The sequence below is a fragment of the Chelonia mydas genome, chromosome 2, assembly GCF_015237465.2.
Source record: "Chelonia mydas isolate rCheMyd1 chromosome 2, rCheMyd1.pri.v2, whole genome shotgun sequence".
Classification (NCBI taxonomy): Eukaryota; Metazoa; Chordata; order Testudines; family Cheloniidae; genus Chelonia; species Chelonia mydas.
Genome location: NC_057850.1, coordinates 216,567,241 through 216,591,590, shown reverse-complemented (window position 1 = coordinate 216,591,590; position 24,350 = coordinate 216,567,241). Strand labels below are relative to the sequence as shown.

Genomic DNA, 24,350 nt, shown 5'->3' with positions numbered 1-24,350 from the left:
TTTTTGAATTTAGCCTCACAGCTCCACGAGGAAGAATGTAAATAGTCCTGTCCTATGCACAGGGAGATGGAGCCCAAGAGGGAATAGATTATTTGATCAAAGTTACACAGGAAATCAATAGTGGAGTTGGGACTAGAAACCAGTTTTTCTTAGTTCAAATCCTGTGCATTAACCGCAAAACCCTTCTTCCTGTGTAAATTGTTATTATAAAATATACACTTTTTATGTGCCCATCACCATAGTATCTAAGCACTGTGTACAAGGCTCAGATACATCCACTCTGTAAGACCACTTTCTCTTTCCCTTCCTGGGTTAGTACCACTTTCTAAACAGAGATACTTTAATTAAAATGAACGTAGAACTGTTTGTGTTTTATCATTGTCTTCATGGTAGTATACAGTAAACAATATTATTAGACAATAACATACTATTAAATCATTGTGTCTGTAAATCAAGACCAGAATTTGACAGCTACTAAAAAGTTCTCTCCTAAACATACTGGGGGGGATAGCCTGTCCCCACTGAAGTCAATGGGAGTCTTGTCATTCCCATGCTTTAGGGTTTCTTTTTTCTAAAATTTGTCTTCTATTGGCCACTTGCTCAATAGTGATTGCAGAACCATTTCCTGAAGCAGGAAGCACAACTCTGAAATGCAGAGCCAGATTCAGGCTAAGCCCTGCATAGATAAGGGGCCTTGCAAAGATCTCATCAGGGAGCCTGGTCCCTGAACCTTACGAGCATCCCATTTGGCACTAGCTGTCTCGTACTCCTGTGTCCTGGCTAACAGACTAGATGGGCACAGAGCAGTGGGCTCACTGCTGTCTCTTTAAGGGTACTAGAGCTACCCCTCGGTGTGTGCTCCCAGGGAAGCTCAGGAGGAGCTTTGGCTGACTCAGGCAGTATGCACCCTGCGAGTGGAGTCACAATGCTGTCTGTACAACACCCAGCGGTGCCCAGGGCAGAAGTTTGCCTTAGTCTGGGGTACATACGTAACAGGGAGTTTGACAAGCACTTTATAATCTACAATTCAGAGAAAATCAGTAGTTCAAGTGTTTTGGACACACCATGAAATAAGGAGAAAATTATTTATAGTTGTCTCAGGTCAAGAGACTGAACGTCTGGTTTTATTATTTAACAGGTGAGTAGGGTAAAGCTATTGGTAAAGACTTACTGTAACTATCTGATCTAATTTCAAGAGGGTAAAATGGTGTTTCTCCATGCAGTTTCACTCTCTCATGCGTAGCTGGAGGGTGACCACGCTCATTAGCGCTTGTTATAGACTATGTCTTCTTTTGTTTTGCAGCTATTTTATGTTTATGCATAGCAAGAAATGTTGCTCGCAAAGATTTGGAGTTGAACTTTGCCATTCAGTTTCCAAACCAGAGAACTATGGACTTCCTCATTTCAGTCACAGCACTGAAATCAAAACCATGAGGGGAATTTTTGTCAGTAATTTAGTTTTCTGGCCTTGTTTGTGCCAGTGCACAGGCCCTGCCTCTTCCTCACCCACTTTGGGGCACTGATTTCCCCCATGTCGAAAACGAAGGGAGCAGTCTCTTGCTCCCTGGAGATCCAGAGCTATAATTTGGCCTAGTCATGACTCATAGGATACTTTCTCATGTAACAATAGTCTTACCGGACGTGTGATATGATTGTTTTTACAATGGAAACATTTTACTCCAGTTAAAGAATCAACAAGACTGTATTAACAGAACATTCCGACTGTCAGTAAGTGCTGTGTTAAAGCCATTCCATGTTGGGCCTACGTGCTGGGGCTGCATACTGCATATTCAGAGTGGCACATATACTGCAGTGCCTAAATACAGAGGGAGTCATAACTTAATTTCCTTGCCTTGGTTTCCATCAGTGTGTTTCAATAGATTTGCGTGTTAAGGGTATATTTACACAGCAATTAAACACCCACAACGGGCCTGTGTCAGCTGACTTGAGCTCGTGGGACTTGGGGTATGAGGTTGTTTAATTGAGGTGTAGATGTTTGGGTTCGGGGGAGGGTTCCAGAGCTGAGGCTCCAGCCCAAGACCAAATGTCTACACTGCAATTAAACAGCCCTGTAGTCTGAGCCCCACAACCCCCAGTCAGCTGACATAGGCCAGCCGCAGGTGTTTAATTACAGGTTAGACATACCCAAAGACTCTTCATCTTGCATTAAACTTTGAGGAAGCCAACTCCTGTTTGCAGCAAACCACATGTAAATAAAATCTGCTGTGTTCTCAAAGATGGAGTATTCCACTCCCATTATATTTAAATACAAAAGATTTGTATCCAGTTTTTAGATAATCCTTGTTCTTCCCCTCCCTGTAGCTCATTAGGTCTCCTGTTTGGAGCAGACCTCTGAAAAGAACTGCAACTCACCGGCAGTACTTGTGCTGGGTATATTTTCCAGTTCACTCGTGAAAGGCTAACTTGCCAGGTACCAGTGCAAATGTTATTTGTCTCTCAAAGAGTCTGTTCTTAGTTAAATAAATAAAATGAAATATCTCACCAAGTGCAAATATAAAAGAGATATGGGGTATCCATGGCATCACACAGCAGCAAATGTGTTTGATTACATGCAGTAATATTATAACCATATGCCATAGCTTGTAAAGTGCAGTGGTTCCATTTTGGCATTGCTAATAGGGTCAAGAATTATAATGACAGTAATTAGCAGACTGTTTCCAGACTGAAGGGTGCCAGTCAAAAATAAAGAATGACTCTGGGAGAAGTGAAACCAATGTGGATTAGGAACAGGTGCAGCATTGCTCCCAGTAGTCATGCCAAATATGACAAAAAAAATGATTAATGGATATATTTTTGGGTCATATTATATATGATTGTAATAATACAGCATATCAGTCATCATTAGGGACTGAACCAAGATCTCCAGAGCTGAGGGTATGTGTTGCTACAGCTTGAGATAAAGTACTAGGTTTCCTAGCTGACCACTGTGACACACTCATAGCCCGCGTGAGAAAGATGTGTGATATACACTGAACAATGGGTTACATATCCAGAAGTATTCTGTTGACTGATGGTTTATTAATGGAAATGTTCACAAACTCCAGTTTTATAAACTGTAGCACTATTAGATGTGATATTTGCTATTCTTCAGTGTTAAAAATGTTTCAAGCTTGCAGTTAGGAATTTGAAACAATATCATATGATTTAAGTGACTAATCACATATCACAAATAACAAATATCAAACAGTTGAAGTCAATAGTTTCCAAATGAGACAAGGAAAAAATTGTTAGCATGAACTACTCTGTGAGTCCATGTTAATCAGGAATATGTGTAATTTTAGGATGGGTCTGCAAACTATTCAGGAACAGAAATATAGGCTAAATTTGTTGAATAATGTAGTCACAATTCATAATTTGATCAATTCTAGCTTTCAGGGATTTCTACATGTATCAGGACTGCAGTTCCTTTCTGCTAGTACAGATATGGAAATTCTTTAGCTTATTACATGCTGAAGGTACAGCAAGTTGGTCCTTGGGCTGGAAGTGAAGAAAGAGATGTTTAATTCCCAACTCTGCCACTGTGTAGCTATAGGTATGTCGCTTTACCTCTCTGTGCTTCATTTTTGGGATTTATAGATCATTGATAGGTTTTTGATCAGATTCTCACACAAACTGCTAAATTATATGATTCCCTAATATTAGTACTGCTGATCTTTGTTTCCTTTGCTCGTATCTGTTGCTGTCACACTAAAGCAAGCTTTTTCCAATGAGACTTATATGCACATCATGACCAGATTGTGTGTGTGTGTGTGTGAAACAAAAATTATGTTAAAAGATCCAAATTTAGGTTTCAAAGTTAAGCACTTGAAAGTTGGGAATTGCCAGATTTCTTTCCCCTTGTGCCCTACATGTGGCAGGGGTCATGTAGAAAAAGTAGCATGTGATCATGTAAGTAAAGACAATACCATAATGCATAAACACAAAACAGCACTACAAGCTGGTCATTACCAGTTTCCCCTATAATGGAAACTTTAAATTTGTAAAAAGAAAAGGCGGACTTGTGGCACCTTAGAGACTAACCAATTTATTTGAGCATAAGCTTTCGTGAGCTACAGCTCACTTCATCGGATGCATCCGATGAAGTTAAGTGAGCTGTAGCTCACGAAAGCTTATGCTCAGATAAATTGGTTAGTCTCTAAGGTGCCACAAGTACTCCTTTTCTTTTTGAGAATACAGACTAATATGGCTGCTACTCTGAAACCTTTAAATTTGTAGTATTTATTTACATGTGTTTCTACCTGAACTTCTCATAGTGCTTAGGGGTAAAATTCATCCATTCCTATGTAGATGGGCAACACAAGATCTATGCACCATGTAAATCCACTTCAAGTGTTATATTGGCCTGGGGCTGATCTTCTATACAGGGCAGCATTTCACCCATGGTCAGTTACAAGGTTAAGTATATGAGCATTAATCCAAACATGTACAACAAACCTTCACAATTCCAGCCAGAAAAAGTTCCATCCCATCAATCCCCTCTTTCCCAATCAAAGCTCTCCCTCACCCAGAAGCCTGGGGAAACAGATGAATCTTTAAAGGAACCTTTAAAAGAGTAACTTCATTTTTATAGCCAAATAAAATTCATTCCTACAAAATCTGTATAGAAAACAGCTGTGCTGTTAACATAAATTTAACGTTATTCCATCTTGGTTCAGTCCTACAAGGTAGTCTTGCAGTTAGTGCTCAGCACCTTGCAGAATCATGTCCATAATTAGATAGATGCCTTTATTTTAAAATCTAACTCTCTAACACTTCTTGGCTAAAATAGAATACTTTAGTTGACCGGATGAACTGTTTATAACTGTTCTCTTTTTAGTTCTCTTGGTTTTAGTTGGACATATATGTACAAAACTCTATAGGCGAATTTCAGCCCTACTTGCAGAGGAGTTGCTGAAGATCTTCTGAAACATCTAAATTCTGTGTAAATACCTTAACTGGGGTTTAAGTGTCGTGTAAGGCTTTGCACAGGCTCTCTGTCTTGAGGAGTGGGGACACAGAATATCTTCCTTGGAGAGTAATCATTAATCAGGTAAAATTACCATTAAAGACTTCAGAGTTTGGTCCCCAGGGAGAAATTCACTGGGTGTGCATATTTTTGAGGCCACACTCAGGCAGAATTCCCACTGAAATTAAAGGGAATTTTCCTGAATTAAGGAGTGTAACCTGGGATCCAGGGTTTAGTATTACTGGAATAAATCTTCAGAAACAGGAAGAATGGTATAAAATGGAAAAAGCTGATTATCTCCAAAGTGGTTTAAAATGCCATGGGATAATTTAACAAAGGAGATCTGCTTTTTTTTTTTAAGTACATCTAAACAAAGAATATGCACCATGTGGACTTTGCTTTTTATCAGGCTTCAAAAACAAATCTCAAAATTGTTGCTCATGATTGTGAGTGTGTTTATTTATACACACAGTTACTGCAGGAGTCCTGGTTTACTTTCACTTTCAGGAAAAATGCCGTTTGTATTCCTAATGGAACACCACCGCTCTGTTTGCATTCCCCCCCTTCTAGTCATCACATTGTTTTATTTTAAACTGTATTATTTCCACTGAAAAACTGTAAACTGTTTTCTGCCAGGGTGTTTGAAACCATTTGTGAAGATTACCTTAAATCCATCTGAACAATAGACACCTGCTGTCCTTGTTTATCTTAATAATAAATATATGAGCTCTTTGTCTGGTACCAGCAAAACAGGTTTGTGAAACTTTCTAAAGGCAGCAGTCTGACATGTTACTGTACATTAATAATATGGCCACATTATCTGAAAAAAAATCTATTGTTCCTTAGTAATTAAATTATTAACGACCCAGAAAATGTTTTCTAATTAGCAATGAAAAGGCAGTAGATAAGGCAATTACAGACTTTAGCAGCATCGTACCATTTACAGTTACTTTTCATTGGGATTCTCTGACAAAAAATTGCTTTGCAGTCATTTAATTTTGGCATAGTATTATATAGGACTTAAACCTATCACGTATTGAAAGTAAAGGAGAAACTCCATACGTCAATACTTAGCAATAAATCTACATAAGAACACATGGGAAAAAATAATTTCCATATGTATCTTGTAATGAAACCATTGATTCACCAACACCTTTGTTCTGCTGCAAAGATAGCTTGGATTACCATCACACACTAGACTCAGAGGTATGTTCTACCAAGTCCCAGAGGCCCTTTTGATGCCCATGTTTGTTGGTCCCTAATTGGCCATTCGAGCCATTGTTGAATGACTAGAGGCATCATACCATGGGCTGGTCATACTGCCTGCACAGCACTCTCAGCCCCTGCTAAGAGAGGGAGTGAGAAAGTGGGCTTTGGAATAGAATCCAGGTGCCCTATGTGACAATGCAAAGCTAGCAGTCTAGCCTTAGAGCTCACTGTATTTTTGTGTATTTTTATATTTCTCCCAATATAGCTTCCTTTCTTATACTGAAACAACAAGGAGTCTGGTGGCACCTTAAAGACTAACAGATGTATTTATACTGAACACACTCAAGCAGAGGTGATAAAAAATGTGTACTAATTCTGCTTCATGAATTGGTTATTATGGTAGAAAGCAGTGGCATTTCTACTCAAAGGACTAAGTCAACTACAAGACACAACTGTGGTGAAATTCTGACCTTATTGAAGTAAGTGGCAAAACTCCCTTTGACTTCACTATTGCCAAGATTTCACCCCTAGTCTCTACCCTCTTGCTGAGGACAGGGAAGTTCAAAATATCAAGACAGTGTACTGATTCTTCACCTGGCTTGCACTCCAGTTGCTTGGTTCCCCTTAGGTTGGTACTGTGTTTATGTGTTATACTAGATCAGTATTTGTTATGTTATACATTTTATGTTCTTACCTACAGAAGTAATGATCACTGTGAAATGAGTTTCGTCCCATTTTCCAGTCACATTGTTGTAAGCACAGCACATATAATCTACTGTTGTCTGGGCCACTTTTTCAGATACAACTTCCAGATGGGGTCCGTATTTGATAACATCTGTAGTATTGTCAGCCCTTCGGATCCAGGAGTAAGTATTTGGTGGATTTGAGTCTGCCGAGCAATCAAATAGGATAGCTTCTCCTATGTCAACCGTAAACACCTCCCCTACTTTCAGCCCTTTATCTGAATTAACTGTAAGTCCGTAAGGTCCATCTGCATTAATATGAACAACAAAAATGATCACAATGGAAAAAATTAAAATCAAAGAATAACTCTCAAAAATTCCAAGGATAAGTACAGCCTTAACCTTTCAAATGGCTGCCATTAGGTTCAATTATTCTGATTAAAAGGCTTCCAATTCATTTAATCTGTCCTTATTTAGATAGATTTGTAACAGTCTTATCACAAAAAGAAAAGGAGTACTTGTGGCACCTTAGAGACTAACAAATTTATTTGAGCATAAGCTTTCGTGAGATACAGCTCACTTCTTCGGATGTCCGATGAAGTGAGCTGTAGCTCACGAAAGCTTATGCTCTAATACATTTGTTAGTCTCTAAGGTGCCACAAGTACTCCTTTTCTTTTTGCGGATACAGACTAACATGGCTGCTACTCTGCAACCAGTCTTATCACAGAAAACACCCACGTAATATTGATCTGTTTGGGTGAAATTCACCCAGACACTCAGCACCCAGGCAATGTTTAAAGCCCTCAAAAAAACCGTAGTGGGACTGAAGCAGCATAGGTAATGTAGTGTAATGAAGCAGTAGGCCTTCTTCTGGCTGTCTGTACAAGGGTGAACTGGACTCTTTCTACTTAGATGCCAAGGTTACTGGCATAGCTTATCTCTGTTTACACATAAAGATCAGTAAAATTGCACTGAAATATACCTATGTAAATTAGTACTTACCACACAATACTTGCTTATGGAACTATCCTCCCCTGAGTAAGACATAGCATGGTGTGTCTTACATAACTTCAGACAGTTGTTTTTCATAAATGATCCTTAAAGCACATGTTAACCTTCCTCTCATCCCCCTGACTTTTGCTGTGTTCACCGTTTAGTTCCTGGGTTTCCATTCTTAGTGAGCTTTCCCCTGGGCAAGGGGAGTTTTCCAGGAACCCAGCATAGGCACCTTTTCAGGGATCAGAAGACCATAGAGCTTTTTTTGTTATTGGGTCAGGCTCAAAGACAACTTCTTTTTTAAATGCAAAGCAAAACATTCAAAATCTACTAATTTTAAGAATGAACTTGCTTTTTTGCTTTTTGAAACCATTCAGTAGTTCTCACCCAACCCATTACTCTCACTGCCTTGGGCTTTACATTCTCCCAAACACAGTTTTCATTTAAAGGCCCTTGTCCCCCTTGCTCCATTTGGAGATTGTCAGAAGCAGAGGAATCAGAAACCTCTGTCTAGGTCTAAATTTGTTCTAACAGTTTCTCACAAGCCCAGAAGAAGGAAATCTCAATTTATAGAGCCCTGCACGGATACAAAATTTCTATCCACATCTGATCCGTAAACATGGTCTGTAGATATTTGTGGATATAAAGCAGATATCTGCAAATTTGCAGGGCTCTACCAGTTGATCTCTTGAACTCAGATTTCCCACATAGGTCAGCAGTTTCTGCGGCAGCAGCCACACCACCGGACTAATAAATTCTCTCCCAGTGTTGTATAGATTTATTTCTGAATGAAGCTATTTAACTGTTAAGTGCTTTGTGATGTATTATTATTACAATTAATAGACAAATCAAATAATGCTAATGAATAGGGATGATCAAAATAAAGAACCTTTTTGATTCTGAGTGCAACAGCAGAGTAATTCCTTCCTGGGATCCTACATTCTCCACTTCTCTTTTCCAGTATCGTTCTCAGCAGAAATGAGTCTCATGTTTCAGTGAAGCCTGTTTACTAAATGACTTGTAAAATAATAAATCACCTGTTCTTAGTAACAATTTACTACTCTGTGGGAACACTTCCAATTGCTCATATCACCATGAGACTGTTATCCATCTAGTTTCTGAGCAGATGGCAGGTATTTACCGTGAGTGACCTTTTTTATCACACACAGTAACTCCCCCGCAGCAATGGCATATGGTGCATATAGACCCTGAGGCCTGTACTGGATTGTTATTGACAACTGCTAACTCAAACACAAAAATTTTGTGAACTACTGGCAGAGAGAGGTTAATCTGAATTACCTGACTTGAAAACATAACTCACTGAGTTTGACTGCTAATTAGGGCATGGGAAGTAATACAAGAATATTGGTCTTTCTTAGCCATTGGCTCAAGTTTTAGAATTTTGCAAAATCTTATCTCAGCAGAGCAAAAATAAAACCAAGTTTTTGGTAAATGAAAATTTTTCATAACATGCTTAGTAATGTTTTTGAGAAAAACTGGAAAACAAAGTATTTTTAAAACTGAAAAAACATCAGTTAATAAAAAAATAAATCTCTTTCAAACACTTTGACATAAAGTCACTTTGGAATTTCATTTTTTTTTTCATGAAAATCAGTTTTTGTTTTTCAACCAGCTCTCACACTGACATGAGAACCAAGATGCCACCTGATTCTGAAATAAAGCCCAGCATATAGGAAAGTGCTGCATGGATGATATTTTACATCCATAGAACATTAAAGCCCATGACTCATTGAACTGGTGTTATTGCATTGGTGTAGGAAGGTTGTCAGGACATCCCTGGATATAGTGGTTCTGAGCCTTGTCCCAGTGTTTTGTTATCTCTCTGTTCAATGTGTATGTACCATTTATTTCTCATCAAGGTCCGAAAAGTGGTATGGGCAACACTTTCAGAAGTACAGGCACAGGCAAAGTGCACAGTGGAGATAAATAGACAAGCTCTTTTTTCCCCCTCAGAACAGAAATTATTAAAGAGCCAGGATTGGTTCTTTGTCTTTACAGCCTACCACCATGAGTACTCCGCTTGGTGTGTGAGGAAGCTCTATTTCTCCATAATGGAACAGCTACCTCCAGCTCCTTCATCTTCATCTCAGAGAAGTGTAAGTGCCTTTTGTCAGGTTCAAAATGTAATTGCTCTAATATTTTGGTTGGGGTTTAGCTAGAGTGATGTTTCCCATAACTCATTTCATCCATAAACTCCATATTTGATTAACTTTACTAGTTTTCTCATGCTGTTTTGGAATATGCATCCAACACGTTGAAAATCAATGGGTTTGCTTAGACTCAGTTTAAACGTTTTTTTTAGTAGAACATTTCATAGCAGGGTCCTTTATCAGTCATAATTTTGCCATTATCTAATCAACTGCATAACTTTAGTGCATTATTCCTTGTCCAACATGATCTGTTGTCTTTTTTTGTCACGCCATTACAGGTATACTCTAGGCCCTGATCCTGCTAATATGCACATGCTTAATGTTTATGCACATGAACATTCCCTTTCAGTCAAAGGGGATTACTCACAGGCATAAAGTTAAGCATGTTTATTTGCAGCATCAGAAACCTTGAGTGTTAGACCTTCAGGAGAGGGACTTTGGGCCTGAAACTTTGTTCATTTACACCAGTGTAAATCAGGAGTTATGCCTTTAATGTCAGTGGAGTTACATCAGTGTGAAAGTAATGTAAGTTAAATCAGAATCAAGTCTCTTGATTTTTTTACATATGCTTGTGAAGCACCATGCACATCAATAATGCTATAGACATAGTAAAAGGTAACGATGACTATTAGAGATGGTCTGAACCAAAACCTGAGATCCAAACACCCATGTGGGAGCTAGAAATCTGAACTTGGATCTATGTCTAAATTTTGTGGCCAGCCCTTTTTATTATAATGGGCTGAGCAAAACCCATCGATTTGAAGAACTCTACACTTTGAAATCCCAACCTCAATCCTGCAGCTCAAGCTGATCTTTAACAACTACATAAAGTTTAGCAAGTTCTACATTATATTATCATGGAGAGGGTATAGATGGACTGTTAAAGACCAATCTACCGTGAGTGAAAGCCAAAATATAAACTTGAATCAACTGCTTTGTGCCCATTCCATTGTCAGAGGCTCTCTCTCCAGGAAGCTCATTTAGAGAAAAGTATGCACAAATATTTTATATACTCACAAAATATAGTTGGTGCAATTATCTCACTTTCCATCATGCTCACAGGATTGGTTGCCAAACAGCTGTAGTTCCCAATGTCTTCTTTCATGACAGGGACAATTAAAAGTGTGTCATGGTTTGAGGAAAAGGTGTAACTAGAACTGGCATGCATAGGTTTCCCATTTTTCATCCACTGGTAACCTACCCTTGTACCTTTTCTAACAGTACAGGTTAACGTCATGTTCCCCACATACTCCACTACTCCCGTAGAAGGTTCGATTTGTACAGCTGGCTTTGTGACAGGAACTGTAAGTTAAACAGATATGAACAGTTATAAACAAGATTTGCTATTTATATTAGGAGAATATGTCATTTACTGCCCAGGTGATATAAATGGCATTTGTCATCCTTTTAAGAAAGTACTTAGATTTCAAATTTTATACTGCTAAAAATGAAAAACAAAGGGTCTTATCCTTAGCTGGTCCAAATGGGCATACTTCCAGTAACTTCACTAGAGCTAGGATGACTTATACTAGCTGAGGTTATGACACAATGGCTGGAAACAAATATTCCGTTTTAATTAAAAGAATTAATCAAGTTCATGCTGCAAGCATTTTTCCATTTCCTGCTCTTCTTTCTCTGTGCATGTATAACTCCCACTCACATGAATGGAAGCTACATATGTAGGAGAAGAACAGATTCATATTCATATCTACCTATTGATCTAGAGAAAATGAACCACTTTCATCAAGTGAACCACATGAGCCTCTATTTAGGGCCAAACTTGCCCCCCAAACCTTATATCTTCTTTGTTGGGTTTTGGGCCACCTGCCTACCACCCTCCAGCATCTAGACAGCATGAAATCCTGAGCAGGCAGCTGCCTCCAGAATTTTCTCAAAGTCAGGTTTCCAGGTACAGAAAAAAGCTCATGCAAAAGTGAATGTAGCCTCAAGGTGAGTAAGGGTGGCAGAACTGGGCCTTATGAAAACAGATTATTTCTTGAGATCACTATAGTTCATTTAATTTCATAGTAGTTATATGATGCCTACAAGCCCAGTTTAATATACTCCCAGGATTAATAAGGCACCAATCAATAAATAAAATTTGTTGAATAATTAACCATTGCAGATTTGAAAATAAGCATGAAATGACTTGAGTGAGTTGATTTATTCATACACAGCCAGACTGAATCACACAGAACTGTAGCTGGATTCCAGGTGATTAGAAACTTCACAAAAGTTGTAATTTTATTTGCAGCACTAAAATACGGTATTTTATTGACTTACCATCAACAGTGACTTGAATCTTTTGATTGGCTGATATTGTCCCATTTCCATGGACATTGACTTTTACAATGTAATTGCCTTCATCAGTGACATGTAATGGATTGATCATCAAAGATGCATTAGGTGGTATGAGGGTAAACTTGTGTTTATATTCCAGGTCTGGTACTACTGACTGATTCACAGAGCCGAGTAAATATTTGGGGATACTCTGAGGTTTCTCAAATAGCCATATTATCTGGATTTCAGAAGCTGTAGTGTTGAAATTGTAGTCAACTGTAAGATGGAGTGGTTGTCCTTCAATGCCATGTATAGTATGTGATGGTACCGTCAGCCTTAGCGCAGAACAAATACCTGCATAAAAATGGAAAGAAAACAAAACTAGGAACACTGGAAATTCTAAATGGAAACTCTTATGGAGCTGTGGTTGTTGTGTTCTCAAAATGGTCCTGATCCAACTCCCACTGATGCAAATAGTAAGACTGGTATTGACATCAGCTGGAGTTGGATCAGATTTATAGCCTGATTTTCAAACCATTTCTCCTATCTTATACAAAATAACACTGATTTGCCTTAAATTAGATGTCACTTTTCATCCTAGGCTAGGATATTTTTTAAAAATTTGACAAAACTTAGAAATGGAGTTCTAAGGTTATTGTGTTTGTAATAATTTCCTTTGTTGAAAATGTTCCAAATATTTGTGAGACAAAGTGGGTGAGACAATATCTTTTATTGGACCAAATTGTTTTGATGAGTGAGAGAAGCTTTTGAGCTTACGCAGTGCTCTTCTTCAAGTCTGGGAAAGTAAGGGCAGGTCTACACTTAAAACACTGCACTGGTGCTTAAGAGCTCTCCTGTCAGTGCAGTAAATTCACCTCTGCAAGAGGTGGGAGACACCCTGCTGTCGACATAGCGCTGTCTACATGGGGGGTTAAGGTTGGTATAACTATATCTCTCAGGGGTGTGCATTTTCCACATCCCTGCGTGACACAGTTATACCGATATAGGTCTGTAGTGTAGACCTGGCCTAACTCAAAGTGTAACTGCTAAATACAAGATTTGAACAGATTGTTTCATAGGAGTAGTTAATACATATTTCAAGGGACGATTCAAGGTAAAGTGGTTTCCTCCAGTCATAGGGAGGAAAGGGAGGGGGAGAGAGCAGCTGGGAGGGGTTGTTAGTGGGTTATAGACTGTTGTAATAAACCATAAATCCAGTGTTTTGATTCAGTCCATGATTTTTAGTGTCTAACAAAGTTATGGCTATAAGTTCCCAAGCTCATCTTTTCAAAGTGTTGTGCAGGTTTCCTTTGACAATGAGGACTGATAGGTCAGATAGAGAGTGATTGTTTTTTGAACAATGATGAGGTGTTTTTGTCTTTTATCATTTTTCTGTTTGTATTCATTTGAGAGTTTAGTGATTGTCTGGTTTCACCCAGATAGTTGCTATTGCTATTGGGGCATTTAGTGCACTGGATGAGGTACATCACATGTTGTGATAGGCATGTGTAGGACCCATGGATCTTGAAAGATGTGTTGTGGGGGGTGTTGATCATAGTAGCAGTGAAGATATGTCTGCAGGTTTTGCGTCTGTTGTTCTGGCAGCATCTGGTGCTGCTTTGAGTTGGTGTGTCCTGATCTATAGGGAGCTTTCTTCTGATGATGGGCTTGGAGAGGTTGGTTGAAGGCCAGAAGTGGGGGCTCAGGAAAGATTTCTTTCAGGATGAGGTCACCATCAAGAATGGGTTGTAGTTGTCTCGTGATAACCCATATGGGTTCCACTGTGGTGTGGTAGGTGACAACTAGGGGTGTGTGGTTAGAGGGGATTTTATATCTGCATTGAAGCAGGTTCTCTCAGGGTATTTGGGTGGCCTTCACCAAGCAAGGACACTCCCTGGGACACTCATGTGGTAGTCAGCAGGGTTGGAACATTTAGATCCGCCAGAGGTGGATGCATAGCTCTCTGCCACTTGAGCTAAAGGAGTAACTGATAGCAGTAGTAGGTTGTCATCCTCTCTGCGGATCAGCACGAGAGGTGATGAGACACTTTGTCAGTGGGTTTCACAGACAGTGGCTAACTGCAGAGGAATGGTGAGCTCAGGAATCTTGGATTCCATTCCTGGCTCTGGAGGGGAGTGGGCTCTGGGGGCACACACTCTTCTGCCCATTTCCCTCAAGCTTGATCCCTTCTGCCCCTTTCCTTCCAACCTGTGGCTGCCTCAGTCCTGTCTCTTTCTCACCCTGGCTCCTTGTCCCCATCCCATTCCCCTAGGGTTACCATATTTGAACATTAAAAAAAGAGGACACTCCATGGGGGGGTAGGGTATTTGCTCGCGTTCCCCTGCCCCGCTCCAACTCCACCCCTTCCCCGCCCCAATTCCACCCCTTCCCTGCCCCATTGGACCCCTTCCCCAAATCCCCACCCTGGCCCCACCTCCTCCCCTGAGCGCACCACATTCCCCCATCTCCCTCCCAGCCACATGAAACAGCTGTTTTGCGGCGCAAGCGCTGGGAGCAAGGGGGGAAAAGCAGGCACTCTCTCAAGCGATCAACATTCACTCTTTCTTGAATGATCAACTCTTCTTTGGGAAAAAATAATAATGGCAAAATCCCGGACGTTTTTAGATATCTAAAAATTCCTCCCGGATGGCAATTTAAGAACCAAAAAGCCAGACATGTCCGGGAAAATACGGACGTATGGTAACCCTACATTCCCCTCACCTAGCCATTCCCAGTCTCTACTCCTCAGACTCCTCATCCCCCTACTGGGTGGGAGGTGTGTGTTTACCCTGAGAAGTGGAAGATTGCTCCAAAGGCCATCCCCTCAACTGGGTTATAAAGACTTTTTATGTAGAACAAAGGAAAATAAGAGACTTCTGAGTGTAAAATCATTTTAGTATTGGAGTACAAAGAGAGGCAGGGACAGAGATAACAGGTGATCTTTAACTTGTCCACAGTTAATTCATGGAGAAAAGTGGCTCCTTACATCAGTTTGTGGAACACTGAGCCACAGTTGAGGAATACCCATTAGCAAAGCAGAGAGGAGATTAAGGAGACAAGATTTGTTTTCACTTTCAAGACAAAGGGCTGCAGGGAGATAGTCTGCTAGGGTGGGGCTCTCACAGGCTAAATGCAAAGTTTACTGTTCTCTCAAAGTATGCTCTGATGATTTGATCAGGTGTGGGAACAGTGTGTGGGAACTTCTGCATGGTCATGGGGAAGTGAGGACTGGAGAAGTTATCAGACAAGTTGTTTCGCCAAAGATTAATATTTTATGGGAGCAATGCTGGGTGACTCTTGGCTTCGTAAAAATAGAGATCAACACTTCATCAGAGTACAATCTGAAATATTAGAGCCATTTCAAACATTTATACTTCTAATTAAATTAAAGCAACAGAATCTTATTATGACCAAACTTTACATTGTTGTTACCCTGTCATATTCAAAGAGCTACTAAATATTGTGTTGAATTGAAGTCAATGGACCAAATCTTTATTAATTTCTTATTGATGTTCCCATCAGGCAAAAGTCCCATTAAGTCTGCAGTTAACATGTCCCCAAAGATTCAAGTGACATTTTGTTTGACCTTTTGTTGAAGATAGGCAAAACTTCCAAAAATGCCTAAGTAATTTAGAAACCTAAGTTCCATTAAAAGCCAGTGGGAATTCAGTTCCTAAGTCACTTTGATGCTTACTCATCACTTATATTGGGTGAATCCCAGGAATAATATACTATTGTTCACAATAATGATGGTATGTTTGATCGGTGAAATACCTCCAGTGTGGAAAAATGGTTCTCCAGGGGCTTGGAGTTACAGTACTAAATATGGAAGTTGGCCAAGATTTTAAAAAATTACTTAAGTTCAGGCTTCTAAATCCCTTCAATTAATAAGTGGTGCTTAAATAGATGGCCTGAGTTTCAAAAGTGTTGAAGCTCTGAATAGCTCCTATTAAAGTCAATTGGATTGCTGGATACTCGGCATTTTTAAAAACCAGGCTACTTATTTTATAGGTTTCAGAGTAACAGCCGTGTTAGTCTGTATTTGCAAAAAGTTTCCACAGTATGCATCCGATGAAGTGAGCTGTAGCTCACGAAAGCTTATGTTCAAATAAATTGGTTAGTCTCTAAGGTGCCACAAGTACTCCTTTTCTTTTTATTTTATAGGGTACATCTATACTACAGCTGGGTGGTGTAATTCCTAGCGAGGGTAGACACACACATGCTGTCTTTGCTTGAGTGAGCACTTAAAAATAACAGCATGGCCATGGCAGCAGAGATGATGGCTCAGGCTAACCACCCATGTACGTCCCTCGAGGGGGGTCAGGCAGGATTGTATTCAGGTGAGTAGCCCAAATCACCGCTTGTGCTGCCATGGCAATACTGCTATTTTTAGGTGCTAGCTTGAGCAGAGCTAGCCCATGTATGTCTACCTGAGCTGGGAATTACATGTCCCAGCTACTGCATAGATATAGCCATAGACACCTAAAACTGACTTAAAGCCTGACGTTAAGGAATCATTTTTGAAAATCTTGGTTGTCTGTTTAATCAGTCACTAGCATGCACTAGTTTTAATTTTGTTCCTGCCTGTGATATGGAAGATATCTTTATGAAACTCCTGGAATGCATCATAAAATGTAGATGGATAAAAGGAAATATTTTTAAAATGTCCTTGTTCTACAGAGCCACGAAATTTTACCTCATGCAGTAATCAAGAATATTCCAAACTTAAACATATTGCTATGTATAGCTTGCTAAATAATGCATGCATTTTCCCAGCAACACAGACCTCTTAAAACCAGCTTTTCTGTATTGACTGTAAACACGTTCGGTTTTACCAAAATGACCTCCAGCTGGAACTCAAAGCAATCTATGTTTTGCTTCCATATCACTATTCAAAGTATTAGCAAGCACAACAGAATCATTGTTGACAGAAAACAAAGTATGCAGCTTTAGTTTAAATAAAAACCATGACTTCATATTCTGAGTTGACTGCATAAACAGAAACCTACCTAGGGAGGTTTCATTGTTCTCTGGATTCTAAAGCACTAATCACTTTATCATCATAAAAAAAAACTAGGTCTGTTTCTCAACTGCTTTGCATCCTGTGCAAAGTGTGAGTAAAAGGCTACCAGTTCTCAATGGATCATTTTTACACCCATTCTGCAAAAATGTAAATGCATTTACATGGTGCAAAGCAGTGGAGTGTCAGACCCCTAGTATTTATGATGCCAGGAGTGCACACACATTCATAAATCCATAGATTCCAAGACCAGAAGAGAAAATTATGATTATCTAGTATGACCTTGTGTACAGCACAAGCCATAGAACTTCCCCAAAATAATTCTGAGCACATATATTTTAGAAAAACATCCAAATGCTTGGTCATTTGGGTCAGAGAGAGTGAGCGCACATTGTTTACACATTCTGTTTATAGGGCCAAATTCTGCAGATTCTGCCAAATTCCTAGAGCAAAATGTCTTTTGACTTCCATAGGAGTTTGGCTTGACTAGTATCTGAGCCAAAGCCCACTAAAGTAATTGGAAATGCTGACATGGTATTCAGTGGGCTTTGGATCATGGCCTCCAGGGCAGGAAAATTTGACCCTTGTACTGATAAAAAAGACAATTAACATATGAGGAAGCTTATAAAGGTCTGTATCTGAGACTGTATGGTATGTATTAATACAGATAGAACAGCAAATAAGAAATATTAGCTTTTTGTATTCACCTAAAATATGGGTGTTATTTTAAAAAACTCAAACTAATAATCTTAATTTTGGTGGCGCAATGGTACTGGGAGAGCAGAACTTTGTGGGTACAAATCTGCAGACCTGACACAAACTCTCCTTCACTCCAAATGCTGACTGATGAAATCTAGCAAAATAGTCTACAGTATATTGAGTTCACAAAGATATAGGAAAGCAACGTAAAGCAAATATCCCTTACATTTAGATTACATGAAGATACAATACTCTTGTAATGTTACATATTCCTTCCGCTGGAATCACATAAACATCTAAATAAAGCAGAAGTTAATTCTAAAAAGCTGTAGAAGAATTGTTGGAGAGATTAAAGTACAATTTTATCTAATATCTAATCACAATAGACTCTTATGGAAGTACATTGGACATCCAATTTTATCCAAAATGCATGGTTGACAAATATCTGCTTATAAAAGTAACACCCAAGATACTAAACAGAAGTTATTACTAACGGTAATATATTCTTCAGTTCACCAAGTGACAAAGTTAGAGCTTTTGGTAGTGGTTGTTACAAACCTCTTCAGCTTTAATAGCAAAAATATTTTATTTTCCTTTTTCCTTTCCAAAAATAAAATCATACTTATGCTAAATGGTGAATATTAGAAAAAAAAAGAATCCTATTCTTTAGGATGTAAAACCTAAGAGTGCAAAAAAAGTCAAACTACAAGATATTTCCTTGAGATCCAATTTTCTGTGAAATCTTTCCCTCAGATTACCTGGGGAGGATTTTTTTTTTTTTTTTGGTCAGGAACTTCCCTAATCAAAATATCATGCCAAAATATGTTTAAATTATACAATCTCAATTTTAAATATTTACAATCAAGTATTATATGGAGGGATTAAAAACACAATACCTTCACTGTCAAGCAAAATAAAGCCACTTTCCAAACATGTTTTTGAACAGATAATAGCAACAACTGCCATGCTAAAGCTTGACCTCACCCTGCTAACCTTTACCCATGGTAAATCCTTACTCAAATTAGTAAAGGTTTGCAAGATTGGTCCTAGTGAGAGCTAATTATTTTCATCTTTGTGCTGCAGTCATTAAAAAGAAAGTATAATGTACTGTACAGTACTTAGTCTACAGACTTTCTGCTTTTCTTACTAAAACAAGATCTACTATTGGGTTACAAACTTCTAGGCTGATTTAAAAAAAATCTGACAATTTAACATAGAAATTCCATTAATTTTTTTAAGTATTAAAAATGAACCATATATCCAGAATGAAAAATCAACAGCCATAATAATACATACTGTATCTTACCTAAAAGCAGAAAATATATATTGCATTGTAAGTCACAAAATGTGTTGCTAAAGGGCTCCATGAAAGCATCCTGTCCCATGCAAATACCACCTTCTTCTCCGTGCTAAGTCAGTGCTTGGTCCAGCAGCTGCTGGTTTATTTGCCAGGGAAATCAGCAATGAGTTAACAGACCCTATCCTGTCTACTGCCTTGTGTGATTTGAATATGTGTATACCAAGGACACAGGGAGTGGGAACACCTGTTAGCTTAATACGCAACATCTTCATTGCGTGTGACTCTATCAGAATATTGCCCTGGTATATTCACAGCAAATATGGAGTGTGATAAATGGGGTACAGAGTATGAATCACTCTACTTCCATAAAAATTAATGTGAGTAAAATTTATATAGGTATTTATGCCATATTTTGTTAGTTACAGTAAAAAAACCACAGACTTGCTAGATACATACGCTAACTTCAGATAAGAATCTTGTAGTCAGATATGGAAAAGATCTGTTCGATCATCCCACTGAGCCCCTTGCAATGGTAGGATCTCTGCTGTCCACTGCCATATGGGATATTAAACACCTTTTACAATGGATCTCAGCCAAAAAGGCAAATGAAAAATTCATACAAAAGAGTTAAGATTGTAGATAGATCTATTGTAAAATGCACTCTTCCAAACAATTGTTGCTCTGCAGTTATCTTTGTATTTCCCTTAAAATATTACAGAATAATGCTTATTTTGGGATGGCCTTATTCCCTGAGTTTTTTTTTATCCCTTTCTGAGTGTGAAGTCTTGGTTGGGTGTCTACAAGGTATATCCTAACAAAGAATCCTCTGTCCAAAGTGTGAATCTTACTCAGACTGCCAAGCTAGCTGCCAGTCAATATGTGTTCTGCATTAATTTATTGCATCTTAAATTAATGCTCATATACAATCTGGATTTTATCCAAGGCTGTCACTCACTGTGCAAGTCTAATCAGCCGCAAACCAAGGCAACCCCCTTTCTGCCCTCCTTACATGTGCAATAATTTCCAACAGCAAATATTTACACCTACATAGGTGGTTATAAAAATATTAAGTTTTCATTAGATAGCACTTAGGCAGACACAAATAAATCTCTCAAATATTGGGCTAGGTTGTGCCCTGCCTTGTGTGGGAGGGAATGGTTGCAAGGAGCCCTTCCCCACCTCACTCAAGCCCCTGTGCAGAGGTGAGGGACAATCCCTGTCTTTGTGTTCAGAGGGCTCAGTTGTGCAAGGTGCTGAGCCACTCATGGTGCTAAGCGTTCTCAACTCTCCCTGAACTTAATAGGAGCTGAAGGCACTCAGCACCTTCAGGGATGGTTCAGCACCTTGTAGGATCAGGCTCCGGGAGGACAAGGACTGCTCCAGGATAATGACTATAGCTGTCAGTGTCCCCAAAGGGGATGGAAGGAGGTACGCCTGGGCCATGGCGCCATCACCCACTAGCCAGCGGATGAAGAGCATATGATACCCCCTCACAAAGCATGTAATAGTGCCTGTACTACTGCCCTCTGTTGTGGGCTGTGATTTGTAGCCTCAAATTAATCCTCTTAATAATAGGCTAGGTGTCTTTAATTTGACCACTTTTTAGGATCTGGTTCAGAAATGAAGAAATGTTGGTCGTAAGGGCCTGATTCATTTCTGACTGAAGTGAATGGGAGTTTTGACACTGCAATCAATAAAAAATGGATGTGGGATAAACTCCATTTTGGAGTTTTAAACAACATGTTGTGAGCAAAGGAAGTTCGGAGGAGTAGCAAAGATTGGAATAGTCATTTTACATTGTACAAACAAGAGCAAGCCTGTAAAAGACCAGGGTGTAAGCAGTCTGGCTTAGTGGTTACTGCTTGGCTCGTGTCGCAGAGTCCAGAGATGGCTATGAGGTGGTGGTAGGTGAGCAGGGATCAGAGTAGTTGTGAGGGCCAAAATCAGCAGGCAAGAATAAGGGTCAGAGTCAGGCTGGGGTCAGAGCAAGGCAGCGCCGAGACAATCCAGGTCTGGAGCCACAGCAAGCCAGAAATCTGCACGGTTGCCCAGATAACTTCCTGAGCCATGCTCCTGGGTTAAATAGTAAATATAGGCCAAGCAGAGGGCCACAGGATGTGGTCACTTTTGCTCCTTTGGGTGGTACTTTCTGAGGTGCCTAATCTCCACGGTACTCCGTGGATGTGGCTCTACCTGGCCTCCTGGTGGTGACATGAGACCATCAGTTACCCTGCAGACCCGGTTCTAGTCCCAAAGATCTTTACATTACCTCCATCTTTCAGGGGTGCCTTTTCTTCAGATTGGGGCTAGGTCCTGATGAAACCAAGGAATTCGATGCAATAAGAATGTTGCCGGTTTATTATATAAAAACATGCTCGGCCAAAAAGATGATCCACCTTGACATATCTTCTGTCATATATTGTATATGTACCCTTATTTGTTAGCTATTTAATTGTGCACTATTTGTGTTTAAAGACAACTCAGTGTTATTGAATTGTGCTGGATTGACAACCTTGGAAGCTGAAGTTCTTTATCCACAGACTAGTTAGTGGAAAAGTGTCTTTGCCGAGCTGTTCTGCCGCTATGCCTACACCCTAACTTGAAGAGACCAATTCTAGTAAAAAGGCTTTTTTGTTTTCCTTGCCAATTCAGATGAGTTGACCTCTCTTGAGATGGCCAAAAGAGCTGCAAATTAAGGTCAGTTGTAGTGGTGACTTTTCTGATGTGAATTTCTGCGCAAGTCAATTAATTACAAATCACTTGGTGATAATGAAGGTTTAATAAAAGTATATTTCTGTAAAAAAAAAAAAACCAAAAAACCAAAACACTTTATTTCCAACAACAATAGTATAAGGTACACAGAGTAACATGAGCACCTCAGTGTCTCTCATCTCCAGTTTCAGCTGTTCCAGCGGCCACGTGATTCCTTTAGATGTGTGTCTTCAAATAAAGGAAGAGCCTCAGGCAATTTATTTATGCAAATGTTTAACTCAGGTGCCACATGTTAGAACTCAGAGCTCTATGCCTAATCCAAAGGAAGATCTGCAGGTGCTGCTTTAGTGGAATGGGCTTTGAACCTCTCACATTGTACTGTGTGACTCTGGTTTGCATGCACACCATGTGTAGTATGATAAAGTGCCACTTCTCATGCTATTTCATCACACATCTTTCTGCGAATATAGACCCACTCTACACCAGGAAGTATTCCTGTCAGCGCAAGCTCTAATAAAATGTTTCCTGCTTGCTTTCCTTTCGCCAAAAAAAGTATGAGAGAACTTTAGAAACAGATAGTCTTCTAGTTCTAGCAGCACAACTTTTCGGATAAATGATTTGAATGGGATTTGCTTTGTATCCAGTAGTGCAAGTAGAAATCATTTCGCATGGGAGAAACACAAGGGAGGGCACGTGACCTCCCCACGTGACCCTCCATGTGACTCCTCCCCGCCCCTCCCTCAGCTCAGGATCCCCAAACTCTCCCCGTCCCCTCCGACACCCTCCTTACCTGTCTAAAATTTTACAACTGCATCTGTGAAACACCTGTACTTCCAGGTGTCATGAGGATCCAGAAGCACCCCAGATTGAAAACTTCTTAAATGAACGAAGGATAGGAAGGACAATCACCCCACTTTCCCTTAACACACTATCAGTGCCTCCCTTATGTCCAAACTAAGCTTCTGCCAGCTTGCCTTTATCTAAGTATTGCTCTCCACCAGGCTGTGCTGTCTGGGTTTGATGGAAAAGAGGCATAGAACTGTGCATGCCAAGTACATCTTGATAGAACTACAGCCCAAATTGTTGTATTATTTTCCTCAGCATGTCATACAGGAGAGGCAATCAAAATCAGCCTGGCAGAACATGCACGAGAACTGTCTCTGAACAGATAAGCAATTGATCAAAATCACATTCTTTGATCTCTTGGGGCCAAATCCTGTTCGCATTGAGATCAAAGGAGTTTTCCTATTGAGTTCAATGGGAACAGGCTTTGACATTGGAGAGGAAAGAACAAAACCACTCAAGCAAGGGCTATGTTGCTTATACCACAGGTATCAAAGGCTGCTGACTCATGTGAGAAAGTCAGCAGATATCTGATCTTTGTCCATTGCAAGGGCGAAATCAGCAATCAATGAGTCTAGAACAGTCTCTGTACCATATCCAACTCATAAGTCCATCTGCAAAGGATCAGGGAAATATGAAGACTCCAGATTACCTTAAAGTCTTTAGTCCCTTGGTTAGAATGCTCCCATTATTATATGTTCATAGTCCAGAGGCTGAAGTAGGAAAGAGGCAAAATGGATATGTTTCCAGGCCAGGGCGTTCTAGCTTCTGCCAGGTGCCAAGTAAAGGGAAATCTTTTCTCACTGTGAACGATGGTGTTTGGAGTCACATGGGTAAGTTACATGTTCATCACCCTCACCCATATTCTAGTTAGAACATTCACAAAAAGTCCGTTAAGTGTAGACAGGCGTTTTCAGGGTCCATTGTGATCTAAGTGTTCCTTAATGGGCCATTCATCTTGACTTGTCCCTTCGTGTGTTGGCTAAATACCTTGTGGGCATTACCACAGGAGCAAACGTAGTAAACATAGCTAATAGTCATAACTTCAGATACCAAGATGAATATACATGTATAGAAGTAGCATAATCATAAGTACCAGCTATTTCACCTACATGACTATTCCCAAAAGAGATTCTGAAAAATCACACCATGTACCTGAGACCCTATGTGCCAGCACCATGCCTCACAAGAGCTTTGTTATCTGTTATGTAACAACAGAGATGGAACCAGTGACATAACTCCATTTATCTTAAAAGGGAAAGGTTAATTTTTAACTGTTCAGGTGTGACTGCACCTTCAGTCATTGAGGGCATACTGGCTGGCACACATTCAGGTTAATGGGCTTCAATGTTCCTTTGCAGTTAATGTTTTAATGTTCATAAACCTGGTATGTGCTGAGGTGGTTTAAAGCATAACACAGGTTTTTAGGTTTGCAAATCTGTGAACCTCTGCCTCTTTGAGATTTTATTA

The 24,350-nt window shown here is 39.6% G+C and overlaps 1 protein-coding gene across 2 annotated transcripts in view; it reads right to left on the bottom strand.

Annotated features, from left to right (window-relative positions):
• The window catches only part of HEPACAM2 (HEPACAM family member 2), a 34,045-nt gene extending 14,514 nt beyond the window's left edge, over nt 1-19,531 (bottom strand). Inside the window, exons 1-4 of one of the 2 annotated variants that reach the window (XM_043541200.1) lie at nt 19,332-19,531; nt 12,310-12,660; nt 11,044-11,328; nt 6,870-7,166 (exon numbers count right to left, since the gene is read on the bottom strand). In XM_043541200.1, the coding sequence (XP_043397135.1) occupies nt 6,870-7,166; nt 11,044-11,328; nt 12,310-12,660; nt 19,332-19,410 (1,012 nt within the window). In that variant the 5' untranslated portion in view covers nt 19,411-19,531. The remainder of the gene's footprint in view (nt 1-6,869; nt 7,167-11,043; nt 11,329-12,309; nt 12,661-19,331) is intronic. The other variant, XM_027822728.3, reaches the window with a different exon arrangement.
• Between the last annotated feature and the right edge of the window lie 4,819 nt (nt 19,532-24,350).